At 37.3% G+C, this 19,756-nt stretch overlaps 1 protein-coding gene across 2 annotated transcripts in view; it reads left to right on the top strand.

The window, feature by feature from the left end:
• Positions 1 to 2,118: 2,118 nt before the first annotated feature.
• Positions 2,119 to 19,756, top strand: part of LOC131037393 (mitochondrial outer membrane protein porin 5) — a 57,012-nt gene continuing 39,374 nt past the window's right edge. The window contains exons 1-3 of one of the 2 annotated variants that reach the window (XM_057969530.2): positions 2,119 to 2,389; positions 2,629 to 2,697; positions 14,441 to 14,508. In XM_057969530.2, coding sequence (XP_057825513.1) covers positions 2,649 to 2,697; positions 14,441 to 14,508 — 117 coding nt within the window. In that variant the 5' untranslated portion in view covers positions 2,119 to 2,389; positions 2,629 to 2,648. The remainder of the gene's footprint in view (positions 2,390 to 2,628; positions 2,698 to 14,440; positions 14,509 to 19,756) is intronic. The other variant, XM_057969524.2, reaches the window with a different exon arrangement.

Here is a 19,756-nt window from a genome sequence, read left to right as displayed (position 1 = left end):
CAAATTAATTTATTTAATTAATCAATAGATTTTCCTCAATTTAATTGTGGACGTTAGGTTATATTGTGCATGGGGAAAATTTAAAGGGAGAAATTGTAAATTAAATTTTATGAACCATAAGCCCTTGAGACCGGTTTTGGTCGGATTAAAATTAGATCGTCAAAATTAAGGGTTCAGGGAAATTAGAATTGGCTTTAGCTTAATATCGGTTTTAGTGGGCAAATGGCATTATAGAAATTCGAACCCTTATCGGTTGGATTTAAATAATTAATTTGCGTGTGCATCAATTAATTTATAACATTATCATTTTATGGTCGAGAATGATTTAATACATTAAGATAACCAATTAACCCTCGTTTTTAATTAGCGACAACTTAATTAAGGTAATTGAGGTAGCTAACTAATCCGTGACACTGATTAATTTCTGCCAATTAAAGTCGCTCGTTCGAGTTGGTTAATTAACCCAACCTTAGTAAACAATTTTATTTACATCCTAGATAAGACACAACTCTAATAAAGTTATTATAATGTAGGATATGTTGCGAGTTCATGTTGTTCAAAAAAATTTTTGTTGTTCCGTTTTTGTGCCCAAAAGTTTGGGCACGACAGCTTCGGCTTGACCCAAACACTGTCCGACCCCCCATCAGCGCTAAGATTAACCTTAGAAAGCCCATGAGCGGGCCTACATTTCTACATATTGTTCTAGTCACAATTAAATACATAAAATCCGAAGTCCTTTAAATATCTTAATAAAAAATATCCTAACTTTGTATATTATAAAATAAATAATTGTTTGGGCACTACACATTCCAAGCATGAATTTGAGAGATTTGCAATAGTTCATGAAGGTAATTGAGTTAAAATCCATTGGATTACATAGTGAAAATCCCATTGTCGCAAGCTAATATGAATTGTAAGAGAGTCATGTTAGAGGTCTAAAGGTCTAAAATTATTAAGATTCATGTGGTTATGTGCCTAATTGGCCAAGGGTTGTATTGTCCATTGAAGTAATGTTTTTTTAAACCTTGTTGTTAGTCACATTTTTCTAGAGCTTTCTACTACACGTGGATTTCAGTAATGTAGTCTTTTTTTTTATTGACTACACATGATGTTTTCTCTTGTTTACACATTGCATGGGAAGTTAATTGTTGAAAAGTTTACAACACTTTTGCTTTCATTAAATCTACATGTTGATGACTAGCGTATGGAATATCCATCCTAGTTTATGGATCATTTATGACATTGAACACGAGGCTCTGCTTTTTAGCAACCTATTTACCTTTATGTTCTCTCAAAATAGTGGCGTTTAAAAGCATAAATGGAACTTACTATGCTAGGGAAAGGAAGTTGACTAGCTTCCCACCTTGTACTCTAGTCAAGCCCCTTATACTAATTCAACAATTTTATAACAAGTTTGTAGATAAGCTAAACATAACACACATGCCTATGCATATGTCCTCAAATTGTAGATGTTGATGCAACCTACTTTGTAATTTTTCTATTAATCAATGATGTATCAATGACCACTTATCTTAAGTGACTTAGGGCTTTGTCCTTTTATACATCCCTCTAACATTCAAATTTAGATATTTTATGCTTTATTAAGTGGTTAAGCGTTGCTTTAGGTCCATGAGTAAATTTGATTATGCAAAATAGGGGTTCCAAGGTCATATGTGCAATTCCTAAACTAGGTTTATGACCACACTTACCCAAGACTAAAAACAATCAAATTAGGGATGTTATCTAGATCCTCTAGAAAATCAAAGTTAGGTTCATATTAAGTTTAGGTCCACATTTATGTTCTTGATCCAAATCTAAAAATAACAGATTAAGAAATAAGATTTAAATATTTTGAAGAGTACAATTTAAGTTTAGATCAAATTTAAGACCACACCGATGATCTTAACCTAAAATTGATAATAATTGAATTAAAGATGAAATCTGACTCAAATCAAATTTAAAATATGTACCAACTTTTATATAAAAATACTATTTATATACTAAACTATTACACTCAATCTAAAGAATCAAAATAAATCCTAACAAATAAAAAGATGTACCTAAATTGCAATTTTCATCTCTACATACAAGAAGAATGCCCATAACTACAAGGAGAGGGGTACCTACGTTAAGTTATTTGCAAGTTCTTATTTTTGTCATTCAGCGTCCCAGATGAAACACAGCAAAATAAAATAAAATGGTGATTTAGCAGAGTGTGGCTGTGCACGATAGCAGTGAAGTGCCCTTAATAAGGGCCTATATATTTTGCTTTTCTTTGTTTGCCTTGTTTTGTGCGGTTCCACATCGCCAAGGTTTCGAGATCGATTTCATGCTGGAGCTGCCCCTCCCCTGATTTCATCTCAGCCCATCGCACCCACATCTCAGTTAGGTAAAGAATTGTCCTTTGCATTTCTCTTGAACATGCTTCACTCTTCCGTTCTTTCCCATGCTCAACAATTCTCATTATTATATCCGAAATGTCTGATCTGATCCGTGTTGGTAACCTATGTTTTGTTTCAAATGTTGCAGATTTTAGTTAAAGGCTTTTATTTTTCATGCTCCTAATGCTTTGTTTGTTTTCTAAGCACATAACGCCCATCTGACAATGTTTTGCATTCCATCTAACAGTATCGGACCAGAAAGTAAAGATGGGCAAAGGACCTGGACTGTTTTCTGATATTGGAAAGAAGGCACAAGGTAAGCAGCTTCTACATTTGCCCCTTCCTTTTGAATATTTTCCTATCCGGAAAGGCATCCAAAATTGTATTAGGGATTTTGAATGTATCCTTCGGCTCATGTTAATTCAATGAATGGAGCTTTTATGGAATTTATTGAATTAAAGTCCAGATGGACTTGTGTGTAAATAAACGAGAAAAGTTTCGATCGCTCTGCTTCATTGAGTTAATGGATCCATGAAGAAGCAGATGCTTTTCAACGAGCTAAATATTTTCTGTTCTGTCTCATAGCCAAGTTAAACCAAATATGTTAAGTTCTATTGTTTATGCATTTGAATTTTGAGAAAATAGATATTCCTCTATCCAAAATCTTACGAAACGTTAATGATAGAGAAAACATCGGGCTTACCCTAGCGATTAGGCGCATATTTGAAGAAAAGGGCTTGTCAACTTACCTGCCATTATATGGTTTACGCCAGCCTTTTCTTATTTACTCTTTCTTCAGTGTTTTTCATTGCAACTCTTTGTTCACATCCAGGCTCTGCATTGTTGAAACAGTGTTATTGTCAAGGTTTCCAGCCTTGCATGGGCAGCTTACTGGAATATTTTCCCTAAAAGAAAAACTTCACTCTTTGTAATGTTTAAAGCATCTTGGCGGTTGGTGGCAGCAGCACAAACTGTTGTATATCTCAGCCTCAGATGTCTCCTTTTCTTATGCACCACGCTAAGCACTTTCCTGATATTCATTATAAAGTGTGTGAAGGCTTCTTCTCATTGTAGCCTGCATATATCCCTTGCTACTGAATTAGTCATGCATGTGTAGGGTTTCCTTTATTTTTGTTAGATCATGGATTCATTTCTGCCCGGTTGGATGTAGAGTGAAGATGGTGTATCATGTTTGCAGGGTACAGATTATGGTTAATTCCCATGTCGTACTTTTGCTTACCAAAATTTTTACATGAGTAGTTTGGTTGGAGGTTCCAAACTCCAATTCCTTCCATCTCTCTTTGACCTTATATTACATCATATCCTCATTTTTAAAAGTAGTGAAAATACCAATTGAGACTGAGTCCCAAGAGGAGCAGTATCCATGAGAAATCTATAGAACTAGCTATTTGTATAGAATGGAATATCAGATCAGGCTTATGGAGATTTGGCCTATCTACCAAACAATAAGTGTATTTTGACCTCTGGATGTTTAAAGTGTATGTCCCCTACTAGGAGCCTGTCATGTTTTCAACAATTATCATACATTAATGAATGCATTATCAAGTTATTATGCTTTTTTTCAATTAATTCCATATTTAATAATTCATAGCTCTCTATATTGTGATCTAACCTTGTTACCACCTAACCCTAAGAGAGGAAGGGGTAATTATGTTACCAGGGCCCTGAGAAACCAAATTACAACAGGCTCCCTCAAGGTTTACGGATGCAGGCCCTTACCCCATTTTGGGACTACTCCCTCAAGGTTTACGGAACACTGATCCTTACCCTATCTCGGGACCACCTAATTGGTTGGAATTAGATCGTCTCTCCCTTAGCACAAATCTAGCCCATCCTCCATAGGCATTAGCAGAAGACTAAGGACTAGAGCAGTAAAAGACTAAGGACTAGAGTAGTAAAATTTTAGTTTCTTATGTATTATAAATCTTATTGATATTATCTCAGTCTATTTATACGGATATAGATCTGTAAGAATAATTGGAATAGCTTATTAGTACATGCCATGCATTGGCTTATTATTCCTAACAATATTCCATTGTGCATTATATCAGTATACAAGTCTGCTGTTTGCCTTATAGCAGTCTGATCCGCTGCTTATACTCAGATATCTATCTCGTTTTCAATTCTATATTGATCCTTTGATGATCCTCCCATCTGATTTCAATTCTCTTTATCTGAGCACAGTTCTATATTATTAACTTCTGATCTCCTTCCCATGTCCCCGTTATCAATAATCCTGTCTCTTATTTATATCCCTTATGGTGGGACAAAGAGTCACAACTTATATTATTACACCCTTTCCAAAGGATGTACCCTTCATAAGCCTAGCGCTGCATGTCTAACCACTCATATTAAGAATTACTAATAATTAGTTTTGATTAATAATGGATTACTGTTTTTAAGATTATGTTTTGATGTTAACCCACGACTTCCCATATTTCAGATTTAATGTTTGAACATTGTCATCCTTAACTCTTGAAAGAATCTTTGTTAAATTGCATTGAGTCTTAATGACTGTATTTGACTAAGATAAAGGCTGCAATCTGGTTGTTATACAGGATGTAATCTATTAAGATTATGATTGCCACTCTATAATAATAAGACTGCTGTTTAATAAGTGACGAGATCGCTTCCCTACTTAGCCGTTTGTCTTGATCTCATCAGAAAATTGTGAAGTCTTATGGAGTAAGACAATTTTCTTGAGTTTATTTAGTGATGATGAAGCCGGAGTTGTGACAGTGAAGGATGTAATTCCGATGGGGCATGCCATAAAGGGAGGGTGAAGATCATGGAAAATGTCTTTGATAAGGGGTTGTTGTTTATGGGCAGGGCTATACTTGTTATGAAATATTTTTCAGTATGCACAACTCTATGGAAAACTTCTCCTATTGCCCTTGTTTGGTTGAATGCATTTACAGGAAAATAAGAGTTGCAGGGTGAAATAGAAGTAATAGGTGTAATTATTTCATTACTAATAAAAACTTTACAATTCTAGTGTAAAGATAAGTAATAACTAATGTTTGTTAATTCCCCAACTCACTCTTTATGGTTTAAACATTAATATTATATGTTTAACAAAACATTTATGGTAACTGTTGGGAGGAATATTTACAGAATTGCTGGGACTTTGCAATCCCCAAAATCTGGGACAACATCTGGAGGAGGCTGGTTCCTTCTATTGTAATGCTAACAATTAAAAACCAACCGGGGTGAAAAGGGGCAGAAGAAAACACTAACTAAAAGAGGCTACACATCAAACCAGATAGACCTTTCAATCTGGTATTCTGGTTTTCTTATGCACAAAATTTAATCTAAAATTAAGATTCACTTGAGCACAATTAACGAAGTGCAAGAGATAAGAAAATTAATACTGATAACAGGTTAGACCTTCTCCATTCATAAACTCACAGTTAACTTTGATGAATAGCAGAAAGCATAGCCACAACATCTCTATCAAATCTTTCAGAAGAAATATTGGTCTTAGAAGGCTAGAATACTTGAAAATCAAATAACTAGGCACTACTACAAATTATAGTACTTATGATCATTTACAATGAGTTCTAGGCTTTTATGTATACAAAGTATCCAGGAATCTAGCCTTAATTACATAAAAACAAAACTTCTGCTTTAAACTGCCAGAAAAGCATGCAAGAGCATAGAAAACTTTGATCTTCAGTGAACTGCTGCTACTGCAACAGTTGACTGCTCCCAAGTTGTAGTGAATCCTTGATTTCTTCCATTGATTGAATTGTATAAGTCTTTGTTTTGATCTGGATTCTTTGCACATACTAGCATGGGCCTTTACAACTTTATTTTGCTTTCAGATTGATGGCTGCTTGTATTCTGGTCTTGCAGGAAATTTCTTTTTTTCCACAATCTTTGTGTATCTTACTAATCTTTTCCTTTTTACCCTGGGGGGTTTATACACCATTGGATGGGATGCTACAGGATCAAATCCATGGTTTGTGGACCTTTTACCTTTGACAACTTTTTGTCAGCCCCTTAATGGGTGCAACACCCCCATGAGTTCTTGAGACTTACTCTCTTATTTTTCTAGGTATTAAGTCTTATGTCCAACCTTTTCTTTATATTGCCTTAAGCGTGTGGGCCTCTTTATTCCATTCTGACCAATGGCGTGAATCCATTACTGACACCTCAGAAAGCTACCCTGTGAAGTATGTAAGTGTAGACCATTCAATTTGCTTAGTTGGCATTTTATCTAATGGTTGTCATAGATGATGATGGGATTGAGGAAGGGACCCACCATCTTTTACTTAGAACTTTTTGAAGATTGATGCTTGCATTCACCCTGTTGGATGCAGAATGATCAACAGTGGTTGAACCTTTTTGAGATTTCAGTGACTTGTCAGTCAGTGGATGAGCATGATTCCTTTGTTCCTTTTTAAATCAACGGTTTACAAATTACTTCAGTAAGAGTTTGTGAACCTTAAGCCTTTCATTTGAATTGAACTCAAAATTTCAATGAGACTTCTGAAAAAAAGAGTTTACAAGACGACGTTCTAAATAAAGAACTAGTTGTCTAAGTGAAAACTAAAAAGCTAAAAAGTTAAATGACCATTAATAAATAACTAAATAAAGCTAATTAAAATATAATTAAATATTCTAAAACCCTCCCTTAATGGTCATTGTATCAACTAACTACCCTACAGAAGACACTACAGGTCTTTTGATCACCAACAGAAAGAACACTCTGCTGCGACAAAGACCCTCCTAGGATTTTCAAAGTGTTAATGATCAAGAATACCAGAATCCATCCAACCTGAGGTTGGGTAACCAAACCGAACTTTGAAACCATGATTTTGAGGAAAAATCGACAAACCCTCCTGTTGACGTGTTTTCTATTACTACATCAAACACAAAATAAAGTTGCCTAATGGTCACTTCACTCTCTCTTGATCAAAGTACGATTGCATGCTAAGATTGCAGAAAGTTCAAACAATCGACTCTAAGGTTCCTTTATACTACGGACGTGACTCAGTTGGCTGATGTGTTTGCTGGTAATCCAAGGGGCCTTACGTTTGCATCATTCTTTCACTTCTTTGTTGTGGCTGGAACTCCATCATCAGATATGGCAATTCTATGATGCTTCTGCTTCGAACGGACTAAAATGACCTGAAAGTAAAAGGGAAAGGGTTTAGAAGGATCTAAATCTACTCCTAAGGGCAGTGATAACAATGAATAGTGCTTTGCTGGACAAATTCCAAATAAACCAAACTCTCTTCGCCAAGATCAACTATAACTCCGCAAGAACCGATGCAATCTTCTAGGGATGTGTTGATGTGTCTTTTGTACACCACCAAACACAGAATAAAATACCAAAGTATCTTATCCTCTCTTGAACAAAGTTTCCCGACTGCTGAAGATCTCGCCGAAGGATCAGTCGAAGTTACTCCAAGGTTCTGATATGTAGGTTCTCTACGTGTGGATAAGCTTCTTGCGGTATGATGTGATTTTGCTGGAATCATAAGGGGACTTACACTCGATGACCTGAGCGTCTGATTTGCTTTGGATAGCACTGGAACATGAGTCTTTACTGATCCTTGATTTTTAAAAAAGGGAAAAGGATAAGGGTTGGAGAAGGATCTAATTCTAACACTAAGAACGTAAGAGCAATGAATGACCTTTGATGAAATTCTAACTAAGTCTTGCTTTGACATCCTAGGATCATCTCCACAAGATTAGTGCGATCTTCTGAGGAAAGCTTTATGATGTTTAGATCACCGCTACAAGCATGGACACCGTCAGGTTGATGCATATCAATGAAGAAGCGATAATTGAAGTTAAGCTTAAGCTGAATGATTCTAGTTGACTACGCAAGGCAAGTCTGCAATCAACAAACCGCTAGTAGTATGGATATACGAATTTCACTGTTGATCATACGAATTTCTTCCATTCACCTAATAACATGAAATCAAATTTGAGAAGTATAGAGACCATGCAAATTGTTGAATCGACCCATAGAATTCACCATTTCTTCAATGAAGTTTACAAGTCTTTTGCAACAATATCTTGGCAACAATCTTTGCCTTCTCTTTCTACTGTACTCTAACTATTTTCTACTCTCTGACTATTCTTTGTTAACTATTAACTATTACAAATGAGGAGCCAAGGCTTTATATAGGGAGCCCTTTACGAACAGACGATTCTGATTGACTTAGAACCAATGGCTAGGATTACAAGATAGAAACCCTAATTAGGGTTTGTTACAACAAACTTCCTCTAGCCAATGAGAAAATTACATTCCAAGAGTGAGGACCAATAGGAAGCAGGGGTAGGTGCCTCGAAGTTTGTCCCGTCCCCGATGAGTCAGGTACATTGAATCTAGACACGTTGAGGTGGACCAATCCGATCGGAGGGATGATGACTGGGATGCCACCTTGCCTAATGCTTGTGACTTGGTTGATCCTCCTCTGTCTTTGATATGATGAATGATGTACTTCCTTTGCTTGACCAGGCTTCCTTATTGTCAAGTCTTCCTTCTCCAGTAGCATATCTCGCCCTAATTTGCTGGCAAAGCCTTTCTTTGTCATCTTGTGGTAGAATGAGGTCTTGAGGCTAACTTGAACTCCTTGAACACCCCTAGTCTTCCAACGCTTCAAAGCACCTTGAGTCCTCCCTTTGTGCATGTGGAATGTCCTTGATGATGATGGACTGGAAGAGGTCGTCCTTGCCCTGGCCTGGTCTTCTTCCATCTGCAAAACCAACCAAAAGGTGATTAAGGACACATAATGGATTCATTCTAACATAGCATTTCCTACCTTAAATCATCAACAAGAAGACATTAAAATGAAGTTTGCTCAAGATTCTCCCCAGGGACATGCCCTATAAGAATTTCGCTTTGGACTCTTTGGAAGGGTCAGGAGCGAAATTTGCATTCCTGGCGTAAATTCTTCTCACTTTGTGACCATGCTTGCTTAGATGCATGCCTAAGGATCCCTTTAATCTCAACCAATACCAAGTTTGAGGTAAAATTGGAGCAAGATGGAGTCTTTAAGGATTTCACTTTGGACCCTCTGGAAGGGTCTGGAGCAAAATTCTTGTTTAGGCTCAAGTTCTATCACTTCCCCACTCCAAAATGTCTCCCAAGGCAAGCATACACTAGTCTTCTCTCCACCAAGGCCTGGGAATCCGTCTCTTGACCTTCATCATGAGCAAATTAGGTGAAATTGAGAATTTCGCTCTAGACCCTTTGGAAGGGTCAGGAGCGAAATTCTTGACTTGCTTGTTTTCCTTCACCTAAGTCTACTCTTTTCACTTTTCATACCCGGACTTCCATTTTTGAATCCCTCTCTCAACATGGCAAAACTTGCTAGACCCTCAAAATGGCTAGAAAGGAGAATTTCGTTAAGAATCATGGCTAGGGACAGGACCTATTTAGGATTTTGCCCTGGACCCTTTGGAAGGGTCAGGAGCGAAATCCTAGTTTAAGCTCAAAATCTTGATCATTGGTGGCCACAATCAATTCAAAGGCATGCCTAGGGGTCCTTCCAAGCTCAATCTACCTTGATCCACACTTAGATTGACACAAAAATGGAAGGAAAAGGTGGATTTTAGGAATTTCGCTCTGGACCCTTTGGAAGGGCCAGGAGCGAAATTCTAGTTTTGAGCACATTTCTTCATTTTTTCAAACCCCAATCCACCTCAAAAGGCAAGGACACATCATCTCACTTCCATCCACGCCATAAAAACCAAGGATTTGACCTTCTCCAAGGGAAAAATAGGTGTTTGCAAGAATTTCGCTCTAGACCCTTTGGAAGGGTCAGGAGCGAAATTCAAGATTTAGGCTTGATTCTTCATTCCCTTCGCCCTCATTCACTTCCTAAGGCAAAAACATTTTGATTTACTTCCAAATATGCCCAAGGGACTAAGATCTTGGTCCAAACAAGGAAGAAATGGGTGTCTTCTTGGAATTTTGCTCTAGACCCTTTGGAAGGGTCAAGAGTGAAATTTGCATTTTAGGACAAATCCTAATATGTCTCTCACTTCAACTCACCTCAAAGGTCAAGGAAACGTTGCTCCATTCTTCCCTAAGCCATAAAAACCAAAAGTGACTTGATTTGCAAGGGAAATAGGTGATCTTAGGAATTTCGCTCTGGACCCTTTGGAAGGGTCAGGAGCGAAATCCTAGTTTTTGCTCAACTCCTTCAAATTTTTTGATCACTAGCAACTCAAAGTCATTCCTAAGGACATATCCAATCCTATCTCACCTTGACCCACACTTGACTTGGCACAAAACTGGGAGAAAAGAGTGGTTTTGTGGAATTTCGCTCTGGACCCTAGGCTTAACTCTTCATCTCTTCAACTCCAATCTTCTCTGGAAGGCAAAAATACATCACTCTCCACCTAAGGAACAAGATTTGTAGCCTAAGCAAGGGAGCAAATGAGGTTTATAATGAATTTCGCTCTGGACCCTTTGGAAGGGTCAGGAGCGAATTTCATCCTTTAGGCAAAATCTTCGTCTTCCAATGCTTTCAACCACCTCTCAAGGAAGGGTCAGGAGCGAAATTCATCCTTTGGGCAAAATCTTCGTCTTCCAATGCTTTCAACCACCTCTCAAGGCAAGAACACATCAATCCACCTTCCAACATGCCTTAGAAACCAACACTTGGCCAAAACTAGGAAGGAAATGAGAGTTATGGGGATTTTCGCTCTGGACCCTTTGGAAGGGTCAGGAGAGAAATCCTCATTCTTGGTTGATTTTCCACTTCATTTATCCAATTCTCTCTCAAACTTGATCAAAGTCAAGCTCCTTTCTTCTCACTTAAGTGAATCTACCATCAAATTAGCTCAAGACAAGGTCATTTTCATCATTTTAGGCAAGATAGGGGGTCAAACTGAGGATTTCGCTCTGGACCCTTTGGAAGGGTCAGACGTGAAATTCTCCTTTTAGGTTGATTTCCATCATTTTATTGCCTCAAACCTTCTCTCCAAGGCAAATATGCATCCAAGTCCTCCAAACCATTCCTTAGAAGCTCTAAACTTGGTCAAGCTAAAGAGCAAAATAGAGGAAATATGAATTTCGCTTTGGACCCTTTGGAAGGGTCAGGAGCAAAATCCATGTCTTAGGTCAAAATCTTCATTCCTCAATGCTTTCAATCACTTCTTGAGGCAAGAACATATCAATCTACCCCCACCATGTCCAAGGAACAAGGATGTTGGCCCAAACAAGGGAGAAAATAGTGTCTAGGGAGAATTTCGCTTTGGACCCTTTGGAACGGTCAGGAGCGAAATTCTAGTTTTGGGTTGATTTCACACTTCTTTTCTCCTTCTCATGCCTTGGACACACTTTGTTAGGCTTCCTTCCATCATGACCATTTGAATTTGCTCTTCAAGTTGACATCTAGCTCAAGATTTTGTGAAAAATAGGGTCTTACAAGAATTTCGCTCTGGACCCTTTGGAAGGGTCAGGAGCGAAATTTACATTTAGGCTCAAATCTTGACTTCATTTCCCACATTTCTTCATCCAAACAAGTGTTTTGCCCTCAATAATGCATGGGAATGAGTTAGTTCTAAGTTTGGGTCAAAGTAGAGTGTCTTATGGAGAATTTCGCTTTGGACCCTTTGGAAGGGTCAGGAGCGAAATTTGACATTTTGGTCTCTCCGCCAGGGTTCATATATGGAATATAACATTTAAGTATAAGAAAGAAGAAAGATACTTATACTTTAAGTTATATTCCATATATACTGTCAGGATGTTTGAGAGTGGTTTCGGACCTCTAGGAGTTATAATGCAAAATCTAGTTTTCGGAGGATTCTTCAATTTTCCAGACTTAGTCAAATTTCAGGATCAGGATGACATTCCAGACTTAGCCAAATTTCAGGACATTGGAAGATCAGGATGATATTCCAGACTTTATCACTCACCAATTTGACCTAACTCGGACCTTCAAAGATGATATTCACTCACCAAGATTCATTGACCTCCTCAAACTCAAACAAGACACAATTAGCAACAAGAGAAAAACCTTGTCCTAAGGAAGACTTTCAAAGATGACCCTAACCCAGAGCATCCACTGACTCACCTTTAGCTAAAATAGAGCCTACTCTCTTAGTGATCCCTCTGGCAACACTCAACATGCAAAGGCTAATAGACAAAACCCTAAAAGACCTAGAAACAAACCCCAGAAAGCAAAAAAGTAGGGGTCCCCATTTGCAATGGGGCGATGTGTGAATACGTCACAACAGGATGCTAGAGGATTTTCAAATCGAGAAAGTACATTTGAATACCCAAAAATGGCGCAATCCAAACGACCATCTACAATCGAACTTAGCACAAATTTAGGGGGTTTAGGTTAACTTTACATTGCAACTTACAATCAACAAGATGCAAAAAGTATGAACCATGGAAATTCATCAAACACCATTACATTCTCCATGGAAATCAAAGCACAATACTACTTCTACTCTAAGTGAGGATGGTGAAACCATGCAAGTTTTGAAAAAATAACTTAAGTGGACACCATCAGAGAACAATGTTTCACTATTATTATCTCAAAACTTATCGCAACAATTTCATACAAGGCTCCCTCTTGTTAAATGAGGGGGGTCACCCCTTTATATAGGCCTCAGGCCATGATTACATGCAAACCCTAATTAGGGTTTTCCCTAAAAGATTCTCCACTCAAGATGCAACAAGGTGGGAATCTCCAATTAATAACCCATCATACCCATATACAATTAATTCAAAAGTACCCAAAATAGCATCCATTGCGCATTAAATGCACCACCTCTTTCAACTTCGCCCAACATCCGTTGAATATTCATCCATGCAAAAATCACTCCATTATGTCATAAATGCTCCATCATTTCCACATGCAGCGGCTGCATGCAAAAAGAATCTGCCATAAATTCAACATGAAATGACCGGGTCACCATTTGGTCAAATATTCTGGTAATGAATGCACCACTCTACTGCCATGTGTTCAATAGATCCTCGCCATGCAAGTGGACCCTGCCGTCGTATATCCGCTCCTGCACATTTGGAATTGTTGGAGATGGAAAATTTGATTCAGGAAGAATTTTCCTGAAGTCTCTTCAACTTTCCTTGCTCGGAGAAGGTTTTTCATCAATTCTGCACATTTCCTATTTTTTAGGAAAATTTCCAAATTAGGGTTCCACGGTCCAGGAGAGAGAAAATTCTCCTACGAATCCAAATCTGTAAAAAAGTTTTGAAATTTGGATGGTGATTTGATGCCCGAGAATGGATTTTTAAAAACTTTTCCTGGGGGAAATTTCTTGTTCAGTTCATCCCTGATTCCTTCCTTGTCAAGAAATTGTTTTTCCACCTTTAATTCAACCCGGTGTGGAATTCATGTTGTGAAGGAAATTCTCCTTTGGAAAGAAATTTGTTCCTTACCTTGAGGAAAGAAATTCTTCATGCCTTAGCCAATATTCATGATTTCCAAGAACTATGCCCTGAAGGAAGAAATTTCAAACACTCAGTCAATTTTTCACCTTTCTTGGAATTCTGTCCTGAAGGAAGGAATTTCCGACATAGCCAAATTTTCACCTTTCCTGGAATTTCTTCTTAGTTGCCTAGACTATTCACAAGATTTCTGACATGCTACACAACAGTGAGTTGGAGTTATAGAGTCCCTAGGGACTCCCCACTTTGCTTTCTAGGGCTTGCCTTTTGTCCCTCCTCTCCATCATCATATCACCATTTAGTCATTTGTCACTTAGATCCACTGAACCTATCTTTTCAACTGCAGATGGAGAGTAGGTAGCCTAACCAAATCTAGAATTGTTGAGAAATTTTTTGTAGAGGGGTTGAAATCAAGATACTGAGGGAGCCTTCAAACAATGATGAACCTTGTCCCAATCCTAGGAACCCACCTCAAGCAGGAAATCCTGAATATATCTACTCATGTGGACAGGAATATATTTAATTGTAATTTGATATCATTTTTATCTGAATTTTTCTTGTCATTTTGTTTTTCAATAAGCTCTATAATTTGTAGTTTGCAAGGATTGAATGTCTATATTCATCTCGGGAACATGATCTTATTCACTTGCAGATCTTCTCACTAAGGACTACAACTATGAACAAAAATTTACCGTGTCAACATACTCTGGAGATGGGTTGGTGAGTTATTTAATTGTACCTAATATAGTTTGCAGCTTTTAAACATATATTCTAGTAACATTGCAAGACTTTCCTATTGCATATATGTGCTTGAATAATTTGGTTAATACATAGTTTCTTTTGACTGCTTATTCGCTTCAGCTTTACCAATACAGTCCAAGCATGGGAGCATGTGGTAGTTAGCTTCTCGCTACTCTCTAAGTTTATAGCTGCTTTTTGTCAGATATAGTTTAAAAACCATAGTTCAAACTCTCCAAGTACTTTGTTAACTTGCGAGCTATTTTTGTAGCTGAGTAAATCGCACATTAACTAGCCTAGCTGAGTTTTTCCAGGTTTTTTATGAGTCCTGGTGAGTACTCCTGAGTTTTGCCAAGTTGTGAGTTTTGAAACTACCTTTAGACTAACAAAACAATTTCTGCTAACATTTCAGGATCTAAATTTAATTTGCAATATTATTCAATTACCTCTTTACTTAAATAGGAAACCTTGATATACGACAGATAGATTCTGGGCAGTTGTTAATTAAAGTTGGCAAGTGTCCATGAAATAATATTTGGAAACAAGCTTATTCCATCAGTATGCGACTGAGCATTTGAATAAAAATATGATATTAAATATCCAAACTGCTATTTGAAGGGTTCAATGCTTGTACTGAAGTCATTGAGTTGAGAGATTTGATGGGTAACGTATCCTAGTTTTAATCTAAAGATTATAGAGGATTACCAAAAAGTCTGTCAGTTGCTTTTCAGCATGGAGATCCAGCATTGGATTGGTGGCAAAATACTGAAGCAAGTTTTGAAACTAATTTTAGACGACAAGAAACAACTATGAGATTAATGAGGATTCTGCCAGGCAAACCTTTCAGGATCATCTAAATATAATTTGCAATTTTATTCAAACACCTGTTTAATTTAACATGCAAGCTTGATATATGACAGATAATTACTAGGCAGTTACTAGTTAAAGTCGATGAGTGTACATGAAGTAATATTTAAAAACGAGCTTTATCCCATTAGATATGCTGCTAAACATGTGCATAAAAATATGCTATTAAATACCAGAACTGCTATTTCAAGCGTTTGATGCTTGTGGTGAAGTCATTTAGTTGAGAGCTTTGATGGGTAAGGTATCCTGTTTTTATATCAAACATTATTAAGAATTAACAAAATTTCAAACAGTAGCTTTGCATCATGGAGATGCAGTGTTAGATTGATGGCAAAATACTGAAGGATTCTAAGAAGAGGGTGATGAAAAAGAGCATAATCATCCATAAATAACCAAGAAATACATTTTGCACAGCTCTTCATTTTATAACCAGGAAGAGTGCTTCTTTGTTCTCAAGAAGATGAAACAAAGCATCTTAGCACGCTATTTAAGGGAATTCTACTAGATCAGCCTGTTTGTTAGAAGTTTTATTTTCCTGATGTGTGGGGTAGCTATGTACATCAATGGACGGAGAGAGCCATGAGGGTTTATGTCAATACCCTGTGGTTGCTTTTCAGCAAACAAAAACATATTTTAATTCTTTGGGGTCATTTTACTACAGCATCACCTTCTAACGTAACCGACATTATAAAGAGAGCTAGAAGGTAATTACAAATCTAACATAACCCTTTCTACTTTGGGTTAGTCAAAAGGATGATTCTACCAGTTGTTCATGAACATTTATGGCCATCTCCTGACACTCTTTACCTACGAAGTCAAGCATTATTGTACTTTACTACAATCACTAATTTACTTTCATGTGGTCTTTGTTTTATGTGTATAGAGGTTTTTTCTGAGAGGGACAATTACAAGACTTTTGGAGGGATCCACATGGTTGAGTTTGCAGGTAAAGATTGTAGGAGATGGCAATAAATGTTCATGTACAACTGGCAGAAATATAAGTGGAAAATAGTCATGTGAGGGACTAATAATAACAAGAAATTTAAAATCTCCCTTGTTGCTGTACCAGGAATTACTCAATATCTCTTGAATATAAGGAGAGAGTAAATTGAAGAGCAGTGATCATCATCATTGATTTTGGTAGTCCCTTAGTTTTATAGACTTGAAGCTGGTGATACAGGTGGAGTTTTGTTATAAAGTTTTCAAGTGTTAATGGCCAATCACACTATTATGGATTGCAAGAAGACAGCGATCAGAAGGCTGAAATGCAACTGGACAGTCATGACCTTTAGTTGTTTTTTATTTGACTTGGTGTAAGTAAGGTTTGACAATGTTTAGCTATCGGGCAAATTATGAATTGATTACAAGAAGCTGTAAATGTAATTTGAGGGAGAATAACAATTGATAAAGTTAAAGGGTCACAAGTAGGTGCAAATAAATTGATTTTGCCATAGAATAAGGAAACAACTTGGGAAGGTGTAAAACAAAAATAAACATGCTGCCAAGATCATCCTATTATTTTGATCATTAATGTGTTAATACACTTCCACTATCTGATTTACTCCTTCAATATAGCGATAAATCAGTAAAACAATAAATAAATCTGATCTATGCTAAGTATGAAACACTAGAATCAGGAATCAAAATGCTACTGTATATGAAATAGATAGATTGAGGAATGGATCCCTATTTTTGATGTCTATAACAAATTTGGAGGTGAAGGACTGAGAGCCTGGAAGGATGTTTTTGGAGTTCTAGAGAAGATTCGGAAAATGTATGAAGTGCTTGTGTTCAATAGTCCATACTCATGTGTGGTAGGGCATGCTCATGTTTAGGGTGCACTCCCAATCATTTCTAGTGTCAGATTGCTTTGTAACTTTATAAAAATTCCTTGCCTTAATTTTCGGTTAAGCAAACTATGGGCAAAAACTAGAGAGCTTCACCTGAGATGCCGTAATATCTGTTTGAATTTGGAGGGGGAAAGATGGTAAGTTATGTTTTGTAGACTGCCTTAGTCAGTCACCTAGGATGGCATGATTCAGCCTCAACATAGTAGTAAAAGTTGGGAGTGTGGGATACTTAAGTGAAAGGTGCTATGGTGTGTGCAATAGATGCAACTAGAAAACTCTAGAGGGCGTGCTACCACTATTGTGGTGTGCAGTGCCATGGTGGAGGAAATAGGGAGATGGAGGATCACTTGGTGTGCCAAGGGCTTGCCAATAGAGGTCTGATCTGCAACAATGAAGGTTTTGCAGATAGGTTTCAACAATGGAAGAGTGGTAGGTGAACATAATAGAGCTTTAGAAAACGTAGTACAACCTAGAACTAGCAAAGGGATGAGAGTGTGAGAGAGGGAAACTGAAGATTTATTTTGCCATTATGAGACTTTCCTCATGAAGTAGCTGTTACAATCTAAGGTGAATTGCTAGGGTTTTGGTGAGCATTAAATCTTTTAAAATGCATTGGACATGAGCGTGCGCAAGGTGGATCAAGGATACTAGGGGGTGCGCTTGTGTCCAGGGCAATAATAGCAATTATGGCATGGGTAATAGGAGTTTGGGCATCGATATTTGGTAGCCAAGTGAGGGGTTTCAGTCTTGGGAATGAGGGATTTGAGTCTTAATCACAACTAGGGGTTATAGACACCAAAATGGGTGCAAAACAAAGTAAACAATATGAAGTATTCAATTTTTGGCTCTATAATTTGCTCCCAATCTAAAGGGAGACAAGCATGCTAAAGTAAACCACATCGCATAGAAAATACTGAATATTTAAAGGATATATAGCTATGCTCTTTGTTTCTTGAACTTTCCTTCACCCAAGCATCTTGCAATTTACACACACAAGAGGAAGCACTTATTGTTGGTTAAGAGAAGCATGTAGAAAAATAGAATCACATACTATAAATTATCATCTACTTTCTCTTAACTTAGAGAGAGAAAGAATAGGGGATCCATGGAAGCTTGCCTGGATCAGAAATGGTGCAAGGAGCCACCTTAATATGGAATTGGTTGTGGAGGAGCCACCTAAATATAGAATTGGCTGTGAAGGAGCTATTTGAGTCTATGTTTAATGATAAAGGATACATTTGGGCATATGTTTAGTGATGAAGGAGCCATTTTGATCAAAGTGCCATGGCCATAGAGCTACTATGTTATGGCTATGATAGAGACACTCAAATATCCCCCTCCCCCCCTTGATTGATTGTATGTAAAGAGAGGTGCAATCAATTCAAAGAGAATAAAAAGGTGGATAAGAAGAAAGGGAATGTTAGTTGGTGCTAAGGTGCCATATGTGACATAGGATGGTAAGAACAATACCTAAAAGAGGAGAGTTTTTTCCCAAACATATGATTGTGAGGTTGCCTCCATAGGAAGTGCAAAGTAAAGTATGCTTTAAAATAGACATTGGAAAATTGTAGGAACGTAAGAGTAGAAAAGACCTAGGAATCAAGATTGAATGTGACATGGATTGAGGTGATGCCTCCATAGAAGAATGGATGTATGGCCTTCACCCACATGGAGTTGTCACCTTAGGGAGAGCAAAGAGTCAAAGATAATAAGGATATGTCAGATAAGAATGTAAGCATGGGGATAACATGAGTGATGTGTGATAAGAGGAATGATAAGGTTTTATCATATCATACAAATTAAGGTGTAGCAGGATAGTGAAGGTAGGAAAATGATCAAGTGGACAATATATAGAGAAATAGGAAAATGACAATGTGATTGATATGAAGCAAATCAAAGTAGGTAAAGACATGGGTAATTTGAATAGGATGAAACAAAGCTATGTAAGGGATACTATGAATAGTGTCAATAGAACTATAAGGTATTAGGATCGTGAAATTATGAGAAGGATAAATTGATGCCCAGTGTTGGAGAAATTGATAATTGTGAGTAGGATGATGTAGAACAAAGGAGTGATCAGTAGTAAAGTAGGAAGGTCATCTTATGTATAGTGTGAAGGAAAATGACTGATATACTTAGCATAAAGGGGATTAGGCATGTAGCATTGTGAGTAGTACAAGGCAAGGTAGGAAAGTGATAACATGAGGAGTATGATGATGTGAGTAAGATGAAGTAGCATATATTTTGGCATAGGAATGAGAAGTAGAAAGGAACATATTGACATGTGCTGGGCAACATGGAAAAAGGAAAGAAAGCGTAATAGCTTACAACCTTAGCATATGACAACCAAAAGTAGAAAGGACATATGCAAGACTTATGCTAGGCAACAAGGAAATAAAAATCCATGCAAGCATATGATTTTGACATAAGAATAAGAAGTATCAAGTAGCATAGGGAGGGCATATGCTAAGAAACATGGGAAAAAGAAATGTAAGCCATGTTAGCATATGGCC

This window comes from Cryptomeria japonica, chromosome 6, assembly GCF_030272615.1.
Source record: "Cryptomeria japonica chromosome 6, Sugi_1.0, whole genome shotgun sequence".
Taxonomy (NCBI): domain Eukaryota; kingdom Viridiplantae; phylum Streptophyta; class Pinopsida; order Cupressales; family Cupressaceae; genus Cryptomeria; species Cryptomeria japonica.
Note: the sequence above shows the minus strand (reverse complement) of the source record. Positions and strands in the feature narration are given on the sequence as shown.